The 21283-nt window shown below is 41.1% G+C and overlaps 1 protein-coding gene across 2 annotated transcripts in view; it reads left to right on the forward strand.

The window, feature by feature from the left end:
* The first annotated feature begins 15421 nt into the window (after positions 1-15421).
* The window catches only part of RAPGEF2 (Rap guanine nucleotide exchange factor 2), a 168545-nt gene continuing 162683 nt past the window's right edge, over positions 15422-21283 (forward strand). For both annotated transcript variants that reach the window (XM_054165731.1, XM_054165732.1), the window contains exon 1: positions 15422-15527. In XM_054165731.1, coding sequence (XP_054021706.1) covers positions 15459-15527 — 69 coding nt within the window. In that variant the 5' untranslated portion in view covers positions 15422-15458. The remainder of the gene's footprint in view (positions 15528-21283) is intronic.

Genomic DNA, 21283 nt, shown 5'->3' on the forward strand with positions numbered 1-21283 from the left:
ATAATCTTTATTGTTTGCCTTTAAGCTATGCAAACTTCTTCTACAATGGATGGTACAAGTCACATTATGAAAGCAAAAGACCATCCTTCTAATTGGAATAGGTACATTTTGTACAAAAAAAAATATATATAAATCCCAATAAGTCAAATAAAAAGATGGGAAAGTAGGACTGCTGTGTTGTTGGACTACAGATTAATTCATAAGACTTAAAAGTTTTCAGCAGCAACATGAACAGTAATGTCATTAAAGAGGTTTAAGGAAATACATCCAGTTTTGAAGCAGCCATATGGTGGCCATCAAGATCTCCTCAGGCTGTACAAACAAGCTGTCTTGCTGGAGGCGTCTCTTCTGAAATGGAGGGAGATACGAGGCACCACTGCCTCTGCAGCACATGTTCTGCTTTTTCTACCTGCTTAGACTTGGTAGTTTGTTTTATTTTAAAACAGTTTTAAATGGGTGACTGTGATAGTTGGGTGCAGTGATCTATGAATACAAGAATGTGTAAACTTGCTGCCAATGTTTTTGCTGAAAGGCTTGGAGGAGGGGTGGGAAACAGCTTTGTGTTCTGCTTACTGGATTCTACTGGTAGCAGTGTTCACAATGCTATTTATCTGCTATCAGTGCCATTGAATGTGGTGTGAAGGTGGTAGGCCATGCTAAAGACTTTACCCTTAATACATGATTTTCATGCTTCCCAGGGTTTGACACTGAGAATTGTGCTTTGTCTGTCACTACATAGTGTGGTTTGGTTTGGTTTTGCTAAGACAATGAATAATTTTGTCAGTACTTGTAGCAGGTCTGAGTTAAGTTTAAAAAAGATTTAGAGATCTCAGTCTCCCTCATGGCAGTGTATGTATTAGCTTTGTTTGCATTTGAGTCACTTTAATGATGCTGAAGTTTGCAGCAACACTGAAAATTGCATCCAAAATAACAGTCAAATGAACACTAGTACTAAGGTCACTTTTGCATACCATTGATCTTGAATGCCACTGTTTCCAGTTGCCAGTCTCTCTGCTGCAGTTTGGCATCCCTGTAGTGACTAACTGCATGCCATATGTCCCCACTGAGGTGAACAGTGTTTGCTTCAGTCCACAGTGTGGCATCTCAATATCAGCTGCAAAGATTTTAGATTCAGATGCCAGACTCTGGACTGGAACAGCTGAGGCATGGACACATGCTCTTCTCCCATCCCTGTTGTGGAGAGGGGGAGGTCAGGAAATAAAATACTGGGATTAGTAACATGATATACTGCAGTAGGAACATTCACCAAGGCTTCTGAGAGTATATTCAAAGTAATTTCCTTTGGTGTGGAGTTTTGGTAGTCTTGGGGTTTATTGTTATTGATATTATTAACTTATTATTTAATTTAGTTTCTGTGAACTGAGCTCCTTCGTGAATTATGCTCCAGTAAACCATGTTAGGAAGCCATTACCTCCCTGGACTTGCAGAGTGAACTGCAGGAAGATAGTAAGAGGACTAATAGAACTATGAAGTAGGTGACCTGCAGCCACATTAAATATTGATCATGTTAGCAGTTGATGAGTTGTGCTAAACTGATCTGTGGCAAGACAACATGAATTAAAAGGTGCTGAAATATTTTATTCTGGCATCTTTCTATACAGCAAGAATTTGAATGAAAGACTAGATGAGTTGTGACTGCAGTCAGGTTTTCAGTAAAAACAATCAGAATAAAAGGTACTGCCTGAATATGTCATGATAATGAAATCTCTTGCATGTAGACATTTTAATGAAGGACTAGAAGGGTTTCCATATGAAATTCTCTAAATATATGATGATAGATGGAGATTTTTTAAAAATTCAATATTTTACTGTAGTTCTATATTTTACTGTAATTAAACCTTGCTGTATTCAAGGTAGGGCATGAGGCACTGCAGGGAGAGAGACTGAAAACCTGTAGGATGGGAAGGAGGACTATTGGCTGAAACGCCATATGTTTGCTGCAGCATTGCAATGCTGTACAGCTGGAGCACAGCTTGAATGAAATGAATCTGTGGATGACTGATGAGAGGAAGTAAGGGGGCTAGTTCTGACATTGGAGATATATATATATGTGTGTGTATATATATATCAAGCAAAAGAATTTGCTGATGATTCTCCATGGAGGCTTGTAATAGCAGAGAGGACTCAGGGAGCCAGTGCCCTGCATGTCAGCAGCACCAGTTAAAGTGCCTTTGATGAGATAGGTCCAGTTGAATATAAAGATTGGCATCACTTTGTCTGCAGAAGAGACACTCAGATCTGCTCAGCATGCTTGGACTGTACTGCACTGCCCCACAAACCTTTTTGAAGGACTTTGTAGTATCATTGATACAATTTCAAAGGTCAGCATGGATTCTTGATGGGCTTAGGTGACGCAGTTTCAAATAAATCTTTCCCTGGCTTCTCTCAGCCTTTCCACAGAGAAATGCCCTTAATATAAAGCAGACCTGGTCCTGAGGTAGAAGCGTGTTATATTTCAGCATTAGTGCATACAGTCTAGAGTCATCTTTAGTATGGAGGATCCTGCTTGCTTCAGTTTCTTCCTTCACTTTTGCCTTGCTTTATTCCTCCATGCACCAGAAAGCACTCTGGTAGTTGAAGTTATTTGTCTTGTTTTTTCTCACCCTTCACAAAGGCTCTCCTCTGCTTAACATGCACATTTTTGCCTTTGGAGCCATTTTCCTCTGTAGGCTCTCTGAGCTGGCCAGCTGCCAAACAGTAGGGCGAGCTGCATGAAAAAGCCTTGATCATTGACAGGCTGTCTTTCAATTTCTTTCTTGTATTCATGATGCAGATGGATGTTATTAGAAAGGTTTTTACTTCGAATGTACGCAGCTTGTCCACATGCCTGAGATTAGTGCTCAATACTTACATAATGCTTTTCATCCTCAAAAGGGCTTTCCAGTACCAGCCCTCAGAATGCCCTGTGAGGTAAGTGCACACTTTCTGTTATATGTGTTATAACAAGGAAGGACACATGTTAGTGACTTGTTCAAAGACATATGGCACAGCAAGCAATATAAAGGAAGGGAATCTTTACACTTCCCTAATGTTTTTCTGTGATGTTCTCCTAAGATTTCACTACAGCAGCATGTTTTTCCATACAGGACAAGTCATTAGTGACCAAAAAACTGAAATGTATCTCAGGTTATAGTGCTACTAGATAAATATGCAACATTTCTACAATTTATGAGGCCAAATTTCCTAGTGCACTGAGCTTCAATTAATACAGCAAAATGAGCCTAAGGGAGTCTTCAAAGAGACTCAAGTTTGACAGCAGCTTTGGAGCACTTGCCTCAAACTGTACTTCAAAACAGTGATGAAAAATGCCTGTCTTCTCAGATGAAAGGACAGTGCAGGATATGTTCTTCCCTGCTTTAACTGAACGATTATAATTAAAACAGCCACAGTAACAGCAGCAGTTCCAGTATGAACTCTCTTCAGCTGAAAGTTCTTATAATATTGTATCTCATCTTAGTGAAATAAGATGTATCTTTGAAAGGCATCTTTATAATTATGTATTCTCACTGAGCTTTTGCTGGCATTACTATGCTGGCATGCTTTACTTTGCACAGACAAGCCAATGAACATTTCCAGTGTCGACCAGCATACATAATGTGGCTAGGGCCAAGATCACTCTGAGATTTTGTTTCTAAACTATGTTGGCAAGCTCTTGAACCGTGTCTAATAATCAGCATTAAGGGTCTTTGTAGCCCCAGTGAGCCTCAGGGCCTGCATAGGTAGCTGGAGGAAATTGACTTGGAAAAAAGTGGAGTCTTTAGCCCCACAAGGAGTTGCTAATAAGGCTGTGAGATGGTGACACACTTGTCCTGAATAAATTAGCAGGGGCTGGCTACTAAAAGGCTATAAGAACAAGTATTTGCCTGAAAGACATTCACCTGTTTTTTACCTTCTGGGTAAATAGGTTGAGACCAGCATGTTTATTTCAAGTCACGAAGAGGGTAAAGCTAAGCAGGCTAAATCAAGTGTTTATTTTAATTCTGCTCCATCTTCCCTATTTTGACTAAGCTTTGTTTTCTTCAATTTGGGTTTGTTTCATTTTCACTGAATAAATAATTGCACAATTATGTCCAGTGATAAAAAGGGTTCTGCAGCATCTCAGGAAAGATAGTGAAAATTGATTGCTGAATTCTCTGGTGTGGCAGAGAGAACTGCTTGTTCATGCTGGATAGAGCAGGGTGAAGGAGTACAATAGTATAAATGGGTCACACTTTTTTAACCCCCAAAAGGATCCATGTTTTTCAGAATAATTCTACATTCAGACCTTATCTCCCTCTTGCTGTTTTGGGAAAAGTGTCTGGCCCTGCAAACTACTCTAGAGAAAAACAGAAATTTTAATTTATTTTCTGGTTTTCTGACAGCTATATAGTGTTTCAGATGAATTCAGGCAAATTATGGGCAGATAAATTGTTGAAAATCGTTTTACAGAAAATTACAGTAGGAACAACTTATCACATTTTTATGGATTCCATATCCACAGCCTTTAATGTTATCCCCCCATTTCATGTCATATTCATGTCATAATTGTGTGAGTGAGTACATCTGGGCCAATTAAGCAGTTTCAGTTGCCTTCAAAAGAGTTGCAAATGCCTGCTAGAGGTTGAAAATATTGTACAATTTAGCCTTAAACACTTGAGGCAAAGAGATGCTCTACCAGGGCTATGCTGTATCTGCATGACTTTGATGACAAATCATTCGTATGCTCATTGCAAAACCATGAGGTGTTTAATTAATACCTCAAAACAATGTAATGCTCTGGATATGTCCAAGTATTTGTATTCCTCTTTAAAATTTACAAAAATATTTACAAGCATTGTAACATGGGTTCAGGCTACCTGTGGACCAGTTCTTTTTTTAATGTCACCATATCTTCATCCACTTACAAATTCCTTCTTTTATTTCCGGCAAGACTACCTTGTAACTGCCAGGTTTGAAAAACCCACACAGCGTGGTGCAACTTGACTCAGAGCTGAATGCTTCCTTTAAGATCTAACCACAGTAGTAAAATAATTCCCCTAGCTTCAGTGTTGGTATCCAATTTAAAATCAGCTGTATATCCACACCACTATTGCTGGTTTCATAAATATATATGATATTTTTGCTTGAAATTCCCCACTATGCCCTTTCAAGACATGCTAATGTGTGTCTTTAATCAATTGTATTTGCATTGCCCAGAAGTATCAACCCACTGTTTGGCTCAGATGGACAGTGAGTGGGACCCTTTACGGAAAGAGTGTTAGTGATGAGCCTGGGTTAAGAATTACACGTGCTTCAAGTAAAACTTCAAAAAGTCTATCTGAATGTAAGAAAATATCCATGCAAATACTTATTATCTGGAGCAATGATATTTTTGGAACTCCAGGGACCAAGACAAATTAATTAAAGATAAAATTTTCTCTTGTATTTCAACTCCTCTTCTCCACAGCAAGAGGATTCTAACTTCATACCTGAATGCAGTAGTAATGTGAAGGCTTGAGGCAAAATTGTTAGCTATTCACATCAATGGAATGAAGTTATACAGCTAAGTTCCACCTGAGAGAAGAACCATTTAAAAAGTTAGTGCATTGCTAACAAGACACAGATGTTGCCATTGGGCAAACAGAGGCAAGATTGTTTTGTTGTTTGTCATGCACCCCTTCCCAGGGGCACGACTAAGTGTATGTTCAGGAGGTCTCTCTTTCTGAGCGTTTGAAAGAGTGCATAATGCATTTAGCTAGAGACAAAAAGTGGCATATGTATTCTTTGCCACAATACTGTGAGAACTCCCTGCAACCTCTGATACAGATCAGAGACAAGGGTCAGGTTCTTAGCTATTTCGGACTAGCAGGATTTTGCTGATCTCATTGAAATACATTTTTAATCAGGTGAGCACCTCCATGGTAATAGAAGGATACACTGAAGCAGAAATGATCCACCCTATCTTTTCTTCTGCTGAAGAATCTGCTTCCTCACGTGGATCTTACTTGCACAGGAACAAGAGCATGTGGATGCCAATCCCCACCCTCCAGTTTATCTGCAGGAGGATACTTCTAAAGTATTTCAAAACTTCCTTAACCCAAGGACTGAATACACTAAGCTGTCTCCATTCCAGCTAGCTCAAGCTGAAGGAAAGGAACAAAAATCAAATATGGATAACAGGTGTGCTTATTGTGGCACATGGCACATCTCTTGCCAGTCAAATGTCAGCATATGTTAGCAGTCTTCAAAGTTGATAATAGCATAAAAAAGAGAAAATTTCTAGCAAAGAGCTTCCTCCTGACAAAATCTTTAAGAGTTCATGTGGTTTTCAAAAATGTCCATCTTTCAAAGAGTCACCTGATTTCCCACAAAACACTAATCTCAACTACCGCTTTCTGTATCATTGCTTCCCACATTGCAGTTTCTCTTCCTGACTTAGAAAACACATTTGCAAGATACACTTTTTCAGCTACAGATTTTCATGGGCAACTTCCCCATGCCAGTCGCTTCCCTAAGCACAACAATGTGAGAGGGGCAATTGTTGTATTTTTTAATTTATTTTATTTATTTGTTCTGGAAGTGAAAGTGAACCAAAGAGCAGGTTGCCATGTTTCTCCAGCAGTGATACAGCAAGGCGGCGGTGGATGTTCTTGGCACAGATCAATTGTTGCAGGAGTAGGAAGATAATGTTTATCACAGCAAGCTTCTGAATGTTTATAGAGAGTATTTTATCTGCTTTTAAATTAAACAAATAGCAAAATTAATAAAATAAAAAGAGGAAAAGTGACAATTGCTGTCTGTCTTAAATATAGGTCCAGGTAACACAGGGAATAAGTTGTGTAAACTTTTACCTCACACAGTTAGTGACTGCCTACCTGGACAGTACTGCTTGTTTTTGTCTGTTCCTTCATGTCTCTGTTTTTGTACTAGTCAAGAATTTCTCGCTTCAACTGAATTTAATGCATGAATTTATCATGATGTAATTGTACAGAAGCTGAAGGCCCCAGTGGAAATTTGGTTTTCTTTGCATTGAATTATTTACAAAAAGGAATAGAAAGTCTTAATTTTCATTGCTGACATTACTGGTGATTGTGGAGTCTGTGTGTAACAAACTCGGTCATAACAATGTTTTGAATACAAGCTATTCTGCCCTCTCCCCCCCCTGTTGTCTAATAAGAGCATACTTGGACTATGGATGCAGAGAGGAGTTCTGCACAGAGAAGATTAGGTATATTCTCATTAAATTGTCTGGAAAGATCTAGACAGTTCCATGATAGGCTTAGATCACCTTGGTTGCTTACTTCAGTGTCAGTCTATCCAGAATATGCTTACTTTGGATAAGGTAAAACTAAATTTTAATATTGTTTTATTCCAGGTACTGGATGGTTTGTTTCCAAAAAACAAATGGAACATAAACTGATGGGGAGTGTGGTATCACTGATTTGCAAGAAACAAAAACATCTTTTCTAGCATTTACTGAACTTCAAGTGGATTTTTTTCTGTTTAAATTGGTACCTAGTAAGTACTTGTCACATTACACTATAGGTGTGAATGTGCTTTGCCAGGATATGTATGCACAGTGAAAAAGAAAAAAAATTTAAAAAATTCATTTAAGTTCACACCCACATATCCCCATATGCTCTGAACAGATCTAAACGGTGACTGAAGGATGAGGAAAGCTCAACCACATAAACATTAGACACAATGACTATTAATTTCAAAGTGAGGGAATAATTCATAAAGGTTGTCAGAGAGCAATGTAAATGCAAATGCTCTTCTAATAAGTGCTGGTAGCATCATGTTGGAACATACTTGTGATGCAGTATGGCGTGCTAAAGTGAGTGGGGAAGAACGCAAATGATTTCTGTGGAAGACGGTGACAAGAGTAAAGAGGTGAGAGCTAATGGGAATGTGGCATTTGGGGATTCAGTCCAAGGCATAGTTCTAGCAGGGGCTGACTTTGCATTGCAGTGAGCAGTGCTTGAAAGGGGACAGGCAGTATCTGGAATAATTAATCAATAATTCATTATAGAAAAATGCTACCAGCTGTAAACTTAATTTGTAGAATAATGCCCTGCAGCAATGCCAAAAGTTATAAATATATTCATATTTCTTGAAACAGCTAGCGCAGACTGAAGCCAAACGTTTCAATCATATATAACAGAGCTGACTTTTTAAATGAAAGATTTCTGATGGTAGACAAAGAAAATTAGGCAATCAATATAGAATCCTAATACTAAAGATAGCACATTTGGAGTGAAAGGTCTTGATAACAATGTCAACAACAATTTTTCCCTCAAATAAATATTTCATATCTTTGTGCAGGGATAAAATTCCTACCTCCTGTGTGTTTCATTTTGCTTGCAGGACTTTACATGTTTTATTTATCATACTGCATGATCTATTAGATAACTGGATCATCTTCTGGTACTTTATGAAAATAATTATGATTGGATGTTGATAGTCATCCAGCAATCAGTTGTTAATACATGTGAGCTAAATTCTTCTAAAGACTTGGCCAGCTTTGGAGAAATAGGAATGCTGTCTAGAGTGACTTCCAATTTCCTCTTTTTGTATTTCAGGATGATCATGTATTGTTTGGGCTGCAGAAACTTCAAGAGATTATTTTAAATAACTCAAAAGCATTGTTTGTTTGTTTGTGGGGTTTTTTGGGGTTGTTTTGATTTGGCTTTTTGTTTCTTTCATTGTTTTAGAATAGAATTTACCAGGTTGGAAAAGACCTTCAAGATCATCAAGTCCAACCCATCACGTAACACCATCTAATCAACTAAACCATGGCACCAAGCGCCTCATCCAGTCTCTTCTTAAACACCTCCCATGATGATGACTCCACCGCCTCCCTGGGCAGCCCATTCCAATGGCCATTCCACTAAATCCATGCTGGCTGGGCCTGATGCCTTGGCCATCCTGTAGGTGCTGTGTGAGTGCACTCAAGATGACCTGTTCCATAATCCTGCCTGGCACTGAGGTCAGGCTGACAGGTCTCTAATTCCCTGGTTCCTCCTTCTGGCCCATCTTGTGGATGGGCACCACGTTGGTCAGTTTCCAGTCATCTGGGACCTCTCTAGTGAGCCAGGATATTGAAAAATCATGGAGAGTGGCTTGGCCAGCTCATCTGCCAGCTCTCTCAGTACCCTAGAATGGATCCCATCTGGTCCTATGGACTTGTGGGGATCCAAGCGGCTAAGCAGGTCTCTAACTACTTCCTCCTGGACCACGGGGAACTATACTGCTCCCTGACTCAATCTGCCAGCTCAGGAGGCCAGTTGTCTGGAAGACATTCTGTCCTGCTATTAAAAATTGAGGCAAAGAAGGTGTTAAGTACCTCTGCCTTTTCCTCATCTTTTGTTACTACTTTCCCCTTCGTGTCCACCAAGGAGTGGAGGTTGTCCTTGCCCCTCCTTTTGCCATTAATATATTTGTAAAAGGATTTTTTGTTGTCCTTCACAGCAGTGGCCAGGCTAAGCTCTAAGTAGGCTTTTGTCTCTATCCTCCTTACACTCTTAGAACCTTCTAGTCTGCCTCCTCTCTGCTGTGTTAAGTTCTCAGCAGATATCAGGCAGGTTAAAGTCACCCATAAGAACAAGGTCTGGTGATCTTGAGACAGCCTCTAGCTGCCTATAAAATAATTCATCAACCTCTTCATCCTGGTTGGGTGGTCTATAACAGACTCCAACCAGGATATCAGTCTTGTTGGCCTTCCCTCTAATTCTCACCCACAGGCACTCAACTTGGTCATCCTTAATCTCTGGTTCCATGGCATCTAGAGCCTCCCTGATGTACAGGGCCACCCCTCCACCCCTTCTCCCTCACCTGCCTCTCCTGAAGAGCCTGTAGCCATTGATTACAGTGCTCCAGTCATATGAGTCATCCCACCACATTTCTGTGATGGCAACTACATCATGACTTTCCTGCTGTAACAAGGCTTCCAGCTCCTTTTGTTTGTTACCCATACTTTGTGCATTAGTGTACATGCACTTCAGCTGGGCTACTGGTTTCACCCCTGACTCCAGCTTACCACCCTCAGACTCCTGTCTGGGGAGACTGGTTTCAGCCCCTTCCCCCTTCAAATCTAGTTTAAAGCCCTGTCAATGAGACCTGCCAACTCCTTTCATAGAACCCTTTTCCTTCTGTGGGATAGGCTGTTCTCATGTGCTAGGATCTTTTGCCCCCTCTGGGATGGATGTACTCCATCTGTTGATAGTGGACCTTTTAGGAAATACATTAGCCTAAACCCGAAACACTGAAATGCAAATTTGGGCTTGAATTTGAGTTTTATTTTGTCCAGCAATGAAAACTTCAAAGGCAGTGTACAAGAATGAAATATTTTTTCCTCATTTGGGATGCTGTTTGCTGAAATATAATATTAGAAATACATGTGACTCCAAATATATTGTTCAAAACGCTGAGTTGTATTATGTTTTCAGCAGTTGAAAGCACTCCTAGGTATTGTGGATGACTACTTAAAAAGCAGTAGAATGCATTTTTTAAACCATATATCATTCAGAATGTGTCATCTGCCAATAAAGATCCTGTTAGTAGTCTGCATACCTTTGCCACTGTGTAGTGAGTGAAATTTAAGAACCAGCACAGAGCAACTCTCCATGCCAGCAGCCTGTTCCAGGCCACGCTAGCACCAAAGCACTGACTTATTGCCATGTACTTTGTGTCATCTCACTGAAGCAACATCTTTCACTGTATATCCTGATAATGATAAAAGATGCTATTTGACTATTTCTATATCTGTGGTTAACTTTCTGTTTAAAAAGCTTCTGCATACTATCAATGTTATTAGTGTTTTCCTTGTGTCTCAGAACACTTTACCCAAGATGATGAGTCAATACTTTTGAGTTTCTCTTCACAGGAGGAGAACCTGGGGAAGATGATGTTGAAATGAAGTCCTTTCCCAATGGAGGTACTGGGATAGGATATTCATCATCATCTCCCATTACCACTTCCACTCCTGTAAGATAAGAGACACACCTGTATCATGATCACAAGTACAAATGAAGCTTGTGTAGACATACCTGAGCCTGCTTCAGAAATATAGGCTTGACCTTCAAGGTTCTGCTGACTCATTCAGTGTTCATACAGTATGTAACATAAAGGGCTACTATCTACTACTATGCCACCTAGGTGCTGCTGCAGTAGAAATTTCCTTTCATCTGGGAACCTTTATCAATGCAGCTGAAAGGAACACTGTGTGAGCTGTCAATTGCTCTCCAAAACCCATGCAAATACTTGGACAGCTAGTTCATGCTGGCTCCTGAGTGGCTGCCGCTAGTATTAACTAACTGGTTAAAGCCGATTTGCACACATTTCCAGCTACAGCAGAAGCTGAATGATAAATATTCCCAAATGTAGGTATGCAAATATTGTCAGTTTCCAAATAAATGTATGAAATGTGTTGTAGTACTCATAAGTTCTTCTCTTTTTCCTTTAAAAAATCCTGAAAATACAATTTTTGCTCTGTGACACAGACAAGGTTCTCTTTTATAACCTTTTGAGTTTCGTATTGCCTTACAAGTACAAAAGGACCATAAACTGATGGTAAACATTCAGAGATTATTTTAACACAGACTGTGTTAGGCCACTGATATCTTTTTATCCACCCCTCCTCTTCAGGGGCACAGAGTGGTGGTTATACACTGTACATTAGCCACATAACCAGAGTATCTTGTGTTAAAAACCTAATAAATGAAGTTCCAAATAAACTAAGAGAAACCCACATGTCCGTCATCATGTTATATGAGATTATAAAACTGGAGTTGCAAATAGTAATAATCCAATCTATATATAAATCCTGAAAGGTGAGAGACAGCATTCTTGGAAACGTCGTCATCCGCAAAGAGCATAGAAGCAAATAGTATTCAAAGGAGATAGTCTCCCCTCAATAGAGGCCTTATTTGTACCTGAAATAATTAATCTTTGACTTAAAATTCATTAAAATTGGCTTCTGCTCAGCCCAATGGAGATGGCTACTGTTCTCAAGGTCATCTCCAGAGCCCATTGCCAGGACAATAACTTCATTCCCTTTTGTTGTTCACCTCCACAAATGGTTACGAAGTAACTTTTTATGGTTGCTGAGAAGGTGCCAGGAGAGAGCTGGGAAACAAATGGGCAATTCTGAGGGTTGGATCTTGGCCACATGAATCTGCTTCAGCTGCCATGCCTTCTCCAGAAGAGAGATGAAAATGAGTATTTAGCCAAAGAAAGGAAGTAAAGGGACATCTATGGGTTTATATCCATATGAACCATATATAACTTACTAAACTCCCCAAAGAGACAACATACTCTTTCTCTATGAGACCAGGCTGGCCCCTTCTGAATAAACTAGGTGTTTAACTGTTGGTGACTGATAACTGGTGTCATGAATTTAAAGCCGTGTGGCTAAGTCAAGTGCAAACCTTTCAAAGTATGAGTATCTTTCTAAAAATAAGCATTAGTAAATGGACAAGGACCTAAAGGCTAAATTTGTTTCCTTGGCATATTGGTAATTCTTTGACCTGACTGTTTCAGTTTATCTCTTGAAGGAAATGTAGCTATTTAGGAAGGCAGAAATGCTGTATTTCTAAGGCAATCCACTTCTCTAAAATACTTCAATGTAGTGCTTAGTTATAGCTATCTGAAAGGATATTTTGCTGAGCTGTCATATTTTGAGTTGCAGCCTTTTTGTATTGTTGAAATACAGTGTTGCATGTGATGTAATGTGCATGGTTAACTCTTGGTTTCCTAGCATAACATGAGGCAGGCATCCTAAGTAAAGTAATCACACAATCAGTGCAAACACCTGCCCCCTCCCCCCCCCCCCCCCCCCCCCCCGCCCCAGTCCACTGTAAATCAGGCTGGATGATACAGACTGAAGAATAACTTGCAAAATGAAAGGCAGGTTCTGATATACATGTGTATTTTAAAGCATGCTGATTTACTGTACAAGTCAGAAAACTGGAAAGACAGTGAGACTAAGAGAATGTGAAAGCTGCTAAAATGTTTAGTGCTGCATATCATATTTTGTTGAATATTTGCATGAAAAATAGGGGTCTCCAGTGACAATGAGATGTGCTCTCTAATGATGATTGTCTCTATCTTGATGATTATTTGATTACTATTTTTTTCTATTCAGATACAAGAATGATTCTAATTTCAGACAAAAAATAAAACAAAAAAAGAAGTCAGCATAAAGGACAGATTTGCCTCCACTGTGGAGAACAGAAGCAATCAAAAGCATCTGCATTACACAAACATGTTACTTACAGGCAGTAAAGGCAACACATACTTAAATGTTATTGTGAAATTGTTGAGTATATTTGTACACAGTCTCTAGTTTTTGTTCATTCCCATTTCTAACACTTGATACAGCATATGATGGGCCGTTGAGATGCTTTTATAACCATTGAGATTTGTTGCCTCTATCAGAGTACCATTGGAACCCCCAAAATCACATTGGCTGAAGTTACATTTCACTGTGAATTGTGGGTATTGTGTTAAAAAAAAAAAATTAATCAAACACTTCACTTGATGCTATTACAGCTAATGGGTCTGAAATGAAAGATAATTGCATGTTAAAATAGAGTGGGTAGTTCTATTTTGATGTAGAGATATGAAGATGTCAGGCAAGCTAGTCTACATCAGGAGGAAACGTGTGCCCTGAAGAGACTGAGGAGCAGAGCCCAGGGAAGCATTCCTCACATTCCTGTGGCACTCACCCTATACATATATCCTACAATCCCAGGGAATTTTATCACTCGGGGTTGGTAAGCTGAGCTTCAAAACTGGCACTTTCCTATTGCTGCAGGCCTGATCAGTTTGAAGAATTGATACTCTCTGGATGATGAGTGTGAGGCATATTTAAAACTATTATTTATTTTTTTTCAGGACATAGGACATTACATTTTCAGTTTGTTAGCTAAAAAATCCTTCCCTCCTCCCTCCTCCTCTTCAATAAACCAAAACACAATCCCTCGTAATGCCTACTAATCATCACAAACAAGCAAGATGTAGTCAGGATGCAGAGCCCTCCCTAGTCTTTTTGCATGGTCTGCCCAGAATTATTGGTATTAGCTGCAGAAATATTTTGCTGACACATATGAGTAGGATTAGCCTAAAGGGCTATCTCTGCTAATGTGCCATATCTAGGTTTAGTAATTACTGTCTGAAGACACAGCATGCTTGAGAGCCATTCATGTCTAAAAGCAGAAGACTTTGTCTCTTGAGTCCAGCAGTGCATATTTTATAAGGAAAAAATTATTATCCCTGTGACTTTTCACAAATAAAAAGCACACATAAAAATTATACTGCCTTACTTGTGATTAAGATGTGCAAACCCCTGATAGCGACTGTAAAACAAACATAATTCTTATTGCTGACATTATTTACATTGTGTGATCCATATCAGCAAAGGGTACACACCACTTGTAAACGCAAATACAGTAATAGAATTACACTGCCCTTAATGGCACATTAGCAATACTTCCATGATTTGTATTTGTCAAGCTGCCGTTGAGATATGCTCGGTGTCGAGGTAAACAAAGAACATCAGCCACGTTGCAAGACCTTCATTCTTTAAAAACTGAAGTTCACGTGAGAAGGGAAAACTGCTAGATAACCCCCAGAAAAGTGGTAAACTAAAGATTTCACATCCTTCCTTCTCTCGTTTTCATCCCATATAGCAGTGACAGAATGCACAGCCGGCAGATAGGGATTACAGTTGAGAACAGTGACAACAGGTGGCCTCCCCAAAGCCAGGCAGTTAATAGATCCAGCAGATCAAGGTTTCTTTATCGTGTCCAGTTTGCTCATCACCAATATTCACAGGATGCATCACCCAAGCTGTGATGATGCGGTTCCCTCGGTACGATGGCGACAGACAGTTATTCTTCTTTCTTGGGGTTTAAAGCGACGGGGATGGCTTCAGAGGACGGCTGGGGGGAAGGCACCCTGCCGAAGCAAGGCAGGGTCGCTGAGGGCCACGGCGGCCGGGATGCCCTCGCCGGCCGAGGCCCCCAGCGAACCGTCCCCCCTCCCCCGTCCCGCCCCGCTCCGCCCCCCGCCGCTCCGCCTCCCCGAGCCAGCAACTTCCCCGGCGCCGAGGCGGGCGCGGAGCCCACCATCAGCCCGGATGGGAGGAGGAGGAGGAGGAGGAAGAGGCGAGAGGCGGCGACGCTGCTCGGGGGGATGCGGCGGAGCGGGCCGGCGGGAGGCGTAGAGCCGCGCAGAGAGGGAGTTCTGAGTCGTCGTCGCCGCCGCTGCCGGCGGGACTCGGCCGCCGTCGCCTCCTGCTCCGGGCGGCGGCGCTGCTGAGCCCGCGGTGCCTCCGCGCCGCGCCGCCTCCCATCTCCTCGCCCAGAGTCCCGGCCGCGCAGCCCGCAGCGCCAGGCCGCGGCCGGCCCTCCCCCATCTCCTCCCCGGGCGGCGGTGGCGGAGCCCGGGCAGGCGACGGCGGGAGGCAGCAGGGCGCGATGGCGTCCTACGTGGATAACAGCTTCCGCCAGGCGGTGATGAAGAACCCAGCAGAGAGGAGCCCCCAGGTAGGCGCCTCTTACCCCAGCCCCGCGGCACCCTTCGGTCCAGGGGGGGCCGCCCCCCTGCCCTCCGCACCTAGCGGGCGTCTCCCGCTCCGCGCCCCCGCGGCCGGGCGAGAGCCCAGGAGCCCCGCGGTCCCGCTCCCGGAGGAGCGTAGCGGCTCCGGCGCGGGTTTCGCCCCCACCCCCAAGCTCCCCAGCGCCGAATTCCCGGCGGCAGGCTCACGGGAAGGGGAGAAATGCATTAACGCGAGCAACTTTCCTTCTTCTTAATTCTGGGGTGCAGGGCAGGCAGAGAAAAAAAACGGAGCTGAGTTTATTTTGAATGTTGTTTCCGGTAAAAAAGAAAAATGCGTTTAAGAGTGTAGTTCTGGGGGATTTTTTTGTTTGTTTTGTTGTTATCCCGCAGTACATTGTGTCTCCGGATTTGAATTCAATCCCTACTTTTGCATAGCAGGCTGGAGCTGGCAGCGCTGTTTCATAATGTTGGGTCTGAGGTCAGTGGTATTCTTGGCAAGTCCTTCTCCTCCAAAGTAGGGTGAAATCCTTACACAATGGCACCAGACAGGAATTTTTTAGATACCTGCACCGGGCTCCTGGAGCCTTCTTTGTTAAAGGAGTGTGTGAGTGGAGGCTGTTTGTAAGTGTAATCGCACTTGAAGAGGCTAGGAAAGGTTAAATTGGGGACTGTAGTGTCTATAGAAGCATTTTGACTTAACATGACCTGGAAAACAGCTAAACTGAATGAGTTCCTTCTGCTCCCAAATGGTTGCTGCAGTGGCTGTTGCTGCCAACTGTCTAAAGACTAATAAGCTTTACACTGATCCCTGCATCAAGCTGTGGTTCAATAGCTAATGATACAAGGAGTTACTTTGCTTGGAGTTGTAATGCCATCTGTCCTATTTTCCAAAGGCTTGTTCTCCCCTCTGAGCAGTCTCTGTGTTCTGGTTTGGGGGAAGAGATGGCATTACTGATTATTTTGGCAGGCAGCTGATTGGTTGATGATGTTTTCAAATTGGGGGCAAAGAGGAAACCTTGACTTGTGCTTGGCACCCATAAGTCATTCCTCCTACTATGGATACGTCATTGTGGTAAAGTTATTTTTATCCTTGTGCTCATGGAATACATGTGAGAAAATAAAAACTCCCATGGAAAAATACACTGACTGTGTAGGCATCATATTTAGCATGTCTTTTTCTGAAAATCTTCCTTTTCTAATAGTTATTTTTTAAAAGCTGCTTCTGGAATCTGTTTTTGTGGTGGAAAAGTTGTTTCTCTGTCCTTGTTTGACCTTTTCCAAATATCTGTTTGCTTTCAGTGCTGGACTCAGCCCTTCGGTGTGTTGTGAAAGCTGAAGGAGGCTGAGCTCTTTCCTGGGGAGGAGACTCTGAAAACTTGTAGCTAGGTCCCTCACATTGCTAAAGGTGTAAATTCCAGCTAGGGGAGTTTGCCAGCAGTGTCTGGCCTCCGGAGATGGTTATCAAAGAATGGTCAGGTGTTCAAGAGGAGTGACACTAGCAGATGCTCAGAAACCAGTTGGTCAGGTAGTGGGGCCACTAGGCTGGGTTTCAGGAGACAATGCTTCCACTGTTACGTGATTCTCTGCCATGTAAACTGTTAATTTTTCTCCTGTCCTTGCTCGTTGGCTGGGTTCTCTAGAGGGGACAATTAAACCAGCACCCACCCAAAACAACAAACAAACACCCCCCTCCTCCTCCAATAGACAAAGAAAAAAAGAGGGGCAGAGAGCAAGAAATGATGCCGTGAAGGAATCAGCCCAAACACAGGGATAAAGCCTGTGTGAAGGGCGTAGGACAGAAAGCTAAAGTGGGAACACCAGGGCTGCATTAATGCTGTAAAACTTCCCGAATCAGCAGACTGGAAGCCTGTTTGAGAATTGCCACAGAAAAAGAAACCCACCCTTAAATCCATGAAACTGACACTGGCCAAAATAATCCACGAATAAGACCAAATTTGTGGGAAACATAATGTATTGCTAGCACTGGAAATACTTGAAACCAGTGATCACACATGCCCTCCTCTTGCTGCCGGCCAGAGCATGGCTTGCAGCGGAAGACTTGAGTGTTTTTGTGTTGAATTGTGTTGAAGGATTTTTCTAATGTTCATTCTCTTCTGGAAATTCAGTTTTATTTTGCAACAGTATTGTAATTTGAAAGAAATATGCTTATGCATATTTCAGTCATCTTGTAAGCTTTAAAAGAAGTGTATATAGAAAGAGACAAAGTCCTTGGTTTTTTTTTTGGTCCTTCCTTAGAGTAACTTTTATTGTCTCTACTTGTACTTTCCTTGCTATACTTTCTCATAAAGAAATTTAATTTTGGCTTTTGAGAAATCACGAGGTACCTTTGAAGTTGAAAGAGGGATGGAAAGATAAAATATATTTATTACACTCATGTCATTACAGGAGATATTGAGATGTGTGTTATTCCTGTATTTGCTGCTTACATGCATTCATAAACTCATTGGAACTCGGCTTCTCCCAAATCATGAGGAGGTAAATGCGTGCCTCGTGTTACTATTCACCTTGGCTTGTCATGGTGCAAGTTTGGCAAAATGATTTCCCTGCAGGCTCAGAGGGGTGACAGTAGAATAGCTTTGAGATCCGCTAGATCTGATACACAGGTCTGGAAGAAAGCAAAAATTTTGCATGAATTTCTATGGACTTCTTTTTTTTCCAAGGTAAACACTGTCTTCTGCAATTGCTTTGGAGAGTTAGCTTTTTGTCTTTGGTATATCCTTGTTTAGGAAGTTTTTCTGAATTTTGTGAATAGCAGCTCAACATTCCATTGACTAAAGAAGCTCAAAAAAATAAAATAACATATCTGTGGCCCGTACGCTAACGTGCCTGTTGTGTAACAGAGCTGTCCTCTTTAATTGCTTTATTAAACGATTAATTTTCTCTTTGAAGACATGAACTAGGAAGGTAGTTTAACTGCTTTGGGGAATCTAACTTCTAAATGTTCATAAATTGCAAATGCCCTTAAGCTGTGAGTAGTACTGATCTTTTTTTTTTCTTCTCCCCCTCTTTTTTCCTCTCCAAACATTGCCTTACATCAGCTACTAAAACTTTAAGTCTTTTTCAAAGAAAATTCTTATTGGTGTCATAGGCCATCTTAGAAATAATGTTACCAGTTTTATACCAGTGTAGCTTAATCTGAAAAAAATAGGGCTGGTTTTGTTTCCAAACAAGAGAGAAGGAGCCCTAATCTCTTTATCCTAACAACTCATTTGCATGGTATGTGAATAACCAGTTACTTCAGAATCCCCACATACTAGTTCACTCTTTTCATGCCATGTGGTGACGTCTGCAGGGAAAAATGTTTTAAATATATGCCTTATATATATATTAGATGCCTAAGGTTTTCCTCTGGAAAGTACTGATGAGGTACATTGAGGCAATTCAGCACAGTAGTAACAAGTAGCAGAGGGGTAATAGCAACAGACCACATCTTAAGGGGAGAACTGTGCAGTCAGCCTTAGTTTGATACTAGTGCATCATTTAGTGTCAGAAGACACTAGCAGTAGCAGGATGCTACTGCTGGCTGAGCAGATACTTCCTTCTTAAGTACTCAAGAGGAACAATGGTTTCATTGTAGGATGCATCTATTCTTTTTCCAAATAAACTTTCAGTTTGTTCCCCAGTTGTGGTTGTGTTGGGTTTTTCTTTTCTGTGTGTGTGTGCATGATTGTAACCACTGATAGCATGATTGTGTGTGATCTTCAGATAAGCCAGAAATGAAAATTTTCTTCTTGCTGTAGTGATATCTTAGAAAATAAATACAATGCTGTCAAGTTCAATGGGATCATAGGAGAAAAAAAAAAAAAGGCATATTATGTGTGCCTTTAGCACAAGAAATTAGCCTTTAAATTCAGGCTTATTGTCTAAGTATCAAATACACCAGAAGAGTAAGATTAGCTTTTTCAAAGCTGCTGCTTTTTTGGGATTTCCTTCATTTGGAAAACAAGAAGATTTTTGGAACATCAGTTTTGCTTTCAGATTTTCTTCATTGTCAGCGTGCTGTGATGTTACCATCTTTCTGAGGCTAGTATTTAAGGAGGAAGGTAACACCTGTTATGTTGCTAACAGCAGTATGGAGTTGCCATCCCTGGAGGTGTTCAAGAGGGGATTGGACGTGGAACTTGGTGCCATGGTCTAGTCATGAGGTCTGTGGTGACAGGTTGGACTCAATGATCTTTGAGGTCTCTTACAACCTTAGTGATACTGTGATAATGCTCAGAATAGTTCTATTGCTAAATTCTCCTACAGGTTCTTCATATCCCTGAAGAGTGAAGGGCTGTGAAAGCTGATGCCTGATACTTGCTGTATTACCAAAATATAATATAGCAAATTCTAATTTTCTGTATTATGACTTTTTCCATCATGCAACACAGGGCTGTGTAATGTGGTTATTCAGGAGTATCTCAAGTTAGTAAGATTTGATGCTCTGTGCTTTGGTGTTTGTTTGGTTTGTTTGTTTTTAACCCTATTTGGCTGACAGAATGAGATTCCTGACTACACTTCTCATGGTAGTGTCCAGACTTTCTGCTCTCTGCAGGTGTGAGCCTGTTAGGTTTGGTGTTAACATTGTGAATGTGGTTAGTAACATAGCTTAATGAAGAAAGGCTGTTGCAAGTTTTTGGTCCAGGCACTTAAAGTTGCCATCATGAAGCCAGCTGTAAAGGTAGGTAATCTGGAGGAAGGAAAGGCCATCAGATACTGCAAGGTTTTGGAAAATTGTTCAAAATAGTGAATGTCCCCAGAACGTGTCTGAAGAACTCTAGGTTTAGTAGCATGTTCTGGTGTCTTGGGCTTGGAGAGATGGATACAATTTATACTAAGTGGTTACATGTGGACCTTTTCCTGGAGTGTTTTTCATGCTGTGTATCAGCAGTTAACTGAAAGAATAAAACACTGAAGTAACCATTTGGAGAAGTGAGGATGTTGGAGTTTTTTGTTGTTGTGGGTTTTTTAACCTGACAGAGCAAGTTGAAAGCATTTGTTCAATACAGAAATAATGTTGGAGAATGCATTTTTGAAATAAGTATACTTTTCCCCCCTCTTACCTCTCATGCTGGTATTACTATGCATTATAATTTCATGCCCAACAAAATTAATTGTATTAATATGCCTTTTTGTGGCTGATAACTGAAACAGAAAACCCTTATGTAGTTCAGATTTTCTTGTGACCTCTTTAATCTCAGTCTGCAACAGCTCTGCAATGTCTGATTCTGAAATTTTGCTGTCAATTTTGATGTCTTTCCCAAAACTCAGGGCAGGCTACACTGAAAGAAAGAACATTGTAGAAAGAACGTTGAAAGAAAATGTTTACTTCCCAGTCTTTGAGACAGAAGGTGCGTTTTCCCATAGCTGTCCGTATCTTTGTTGCCTAAGCCCTTCGAGAGTGGTTGGAACATTGAGATTTTAATTTCTTTTGCAGTACTTCTCCCCTGTTAGGGCTTTCCTGTAGTAATGAATTTTGCCAACACTTGTGAAGACTTCAGTGTGATCAGGAGGCCTCTGCTTATGGAGTAATAACAGCTAATTTGAATCCTTACCCTAAACGCTTACCTTTTTTTCTCATTACATCAGGAGGTTGCAGTTTGGTTGCAGCCAACCAAAACTTGGAAAGTGAGGGTTTGCCTTTAACACTGGTAAGCTTTGTGTAGTTTCTTACTTGATTAATTGTCTGTTAGGCAGAATTTGCTTCTCATTTCTTCCCTGCTGGGTTCAGGCTGTGAGC

Source organism: Dryobates pubescens, chromosome 1, assembly GCF_014839835.1.
Source record: "Dryobates pubescens isolate bDryPub1 chromosome 1, bDryPub1.pri, whole genome shotgun sequence".
In the NCBI taxonomy this organism is placed as follows: domain Eukaryota; kingdom Metazoa; phylum Chordata; class Aves; order Piciformes; family Picidae; genus Dryobates; species Dryobates pubescens.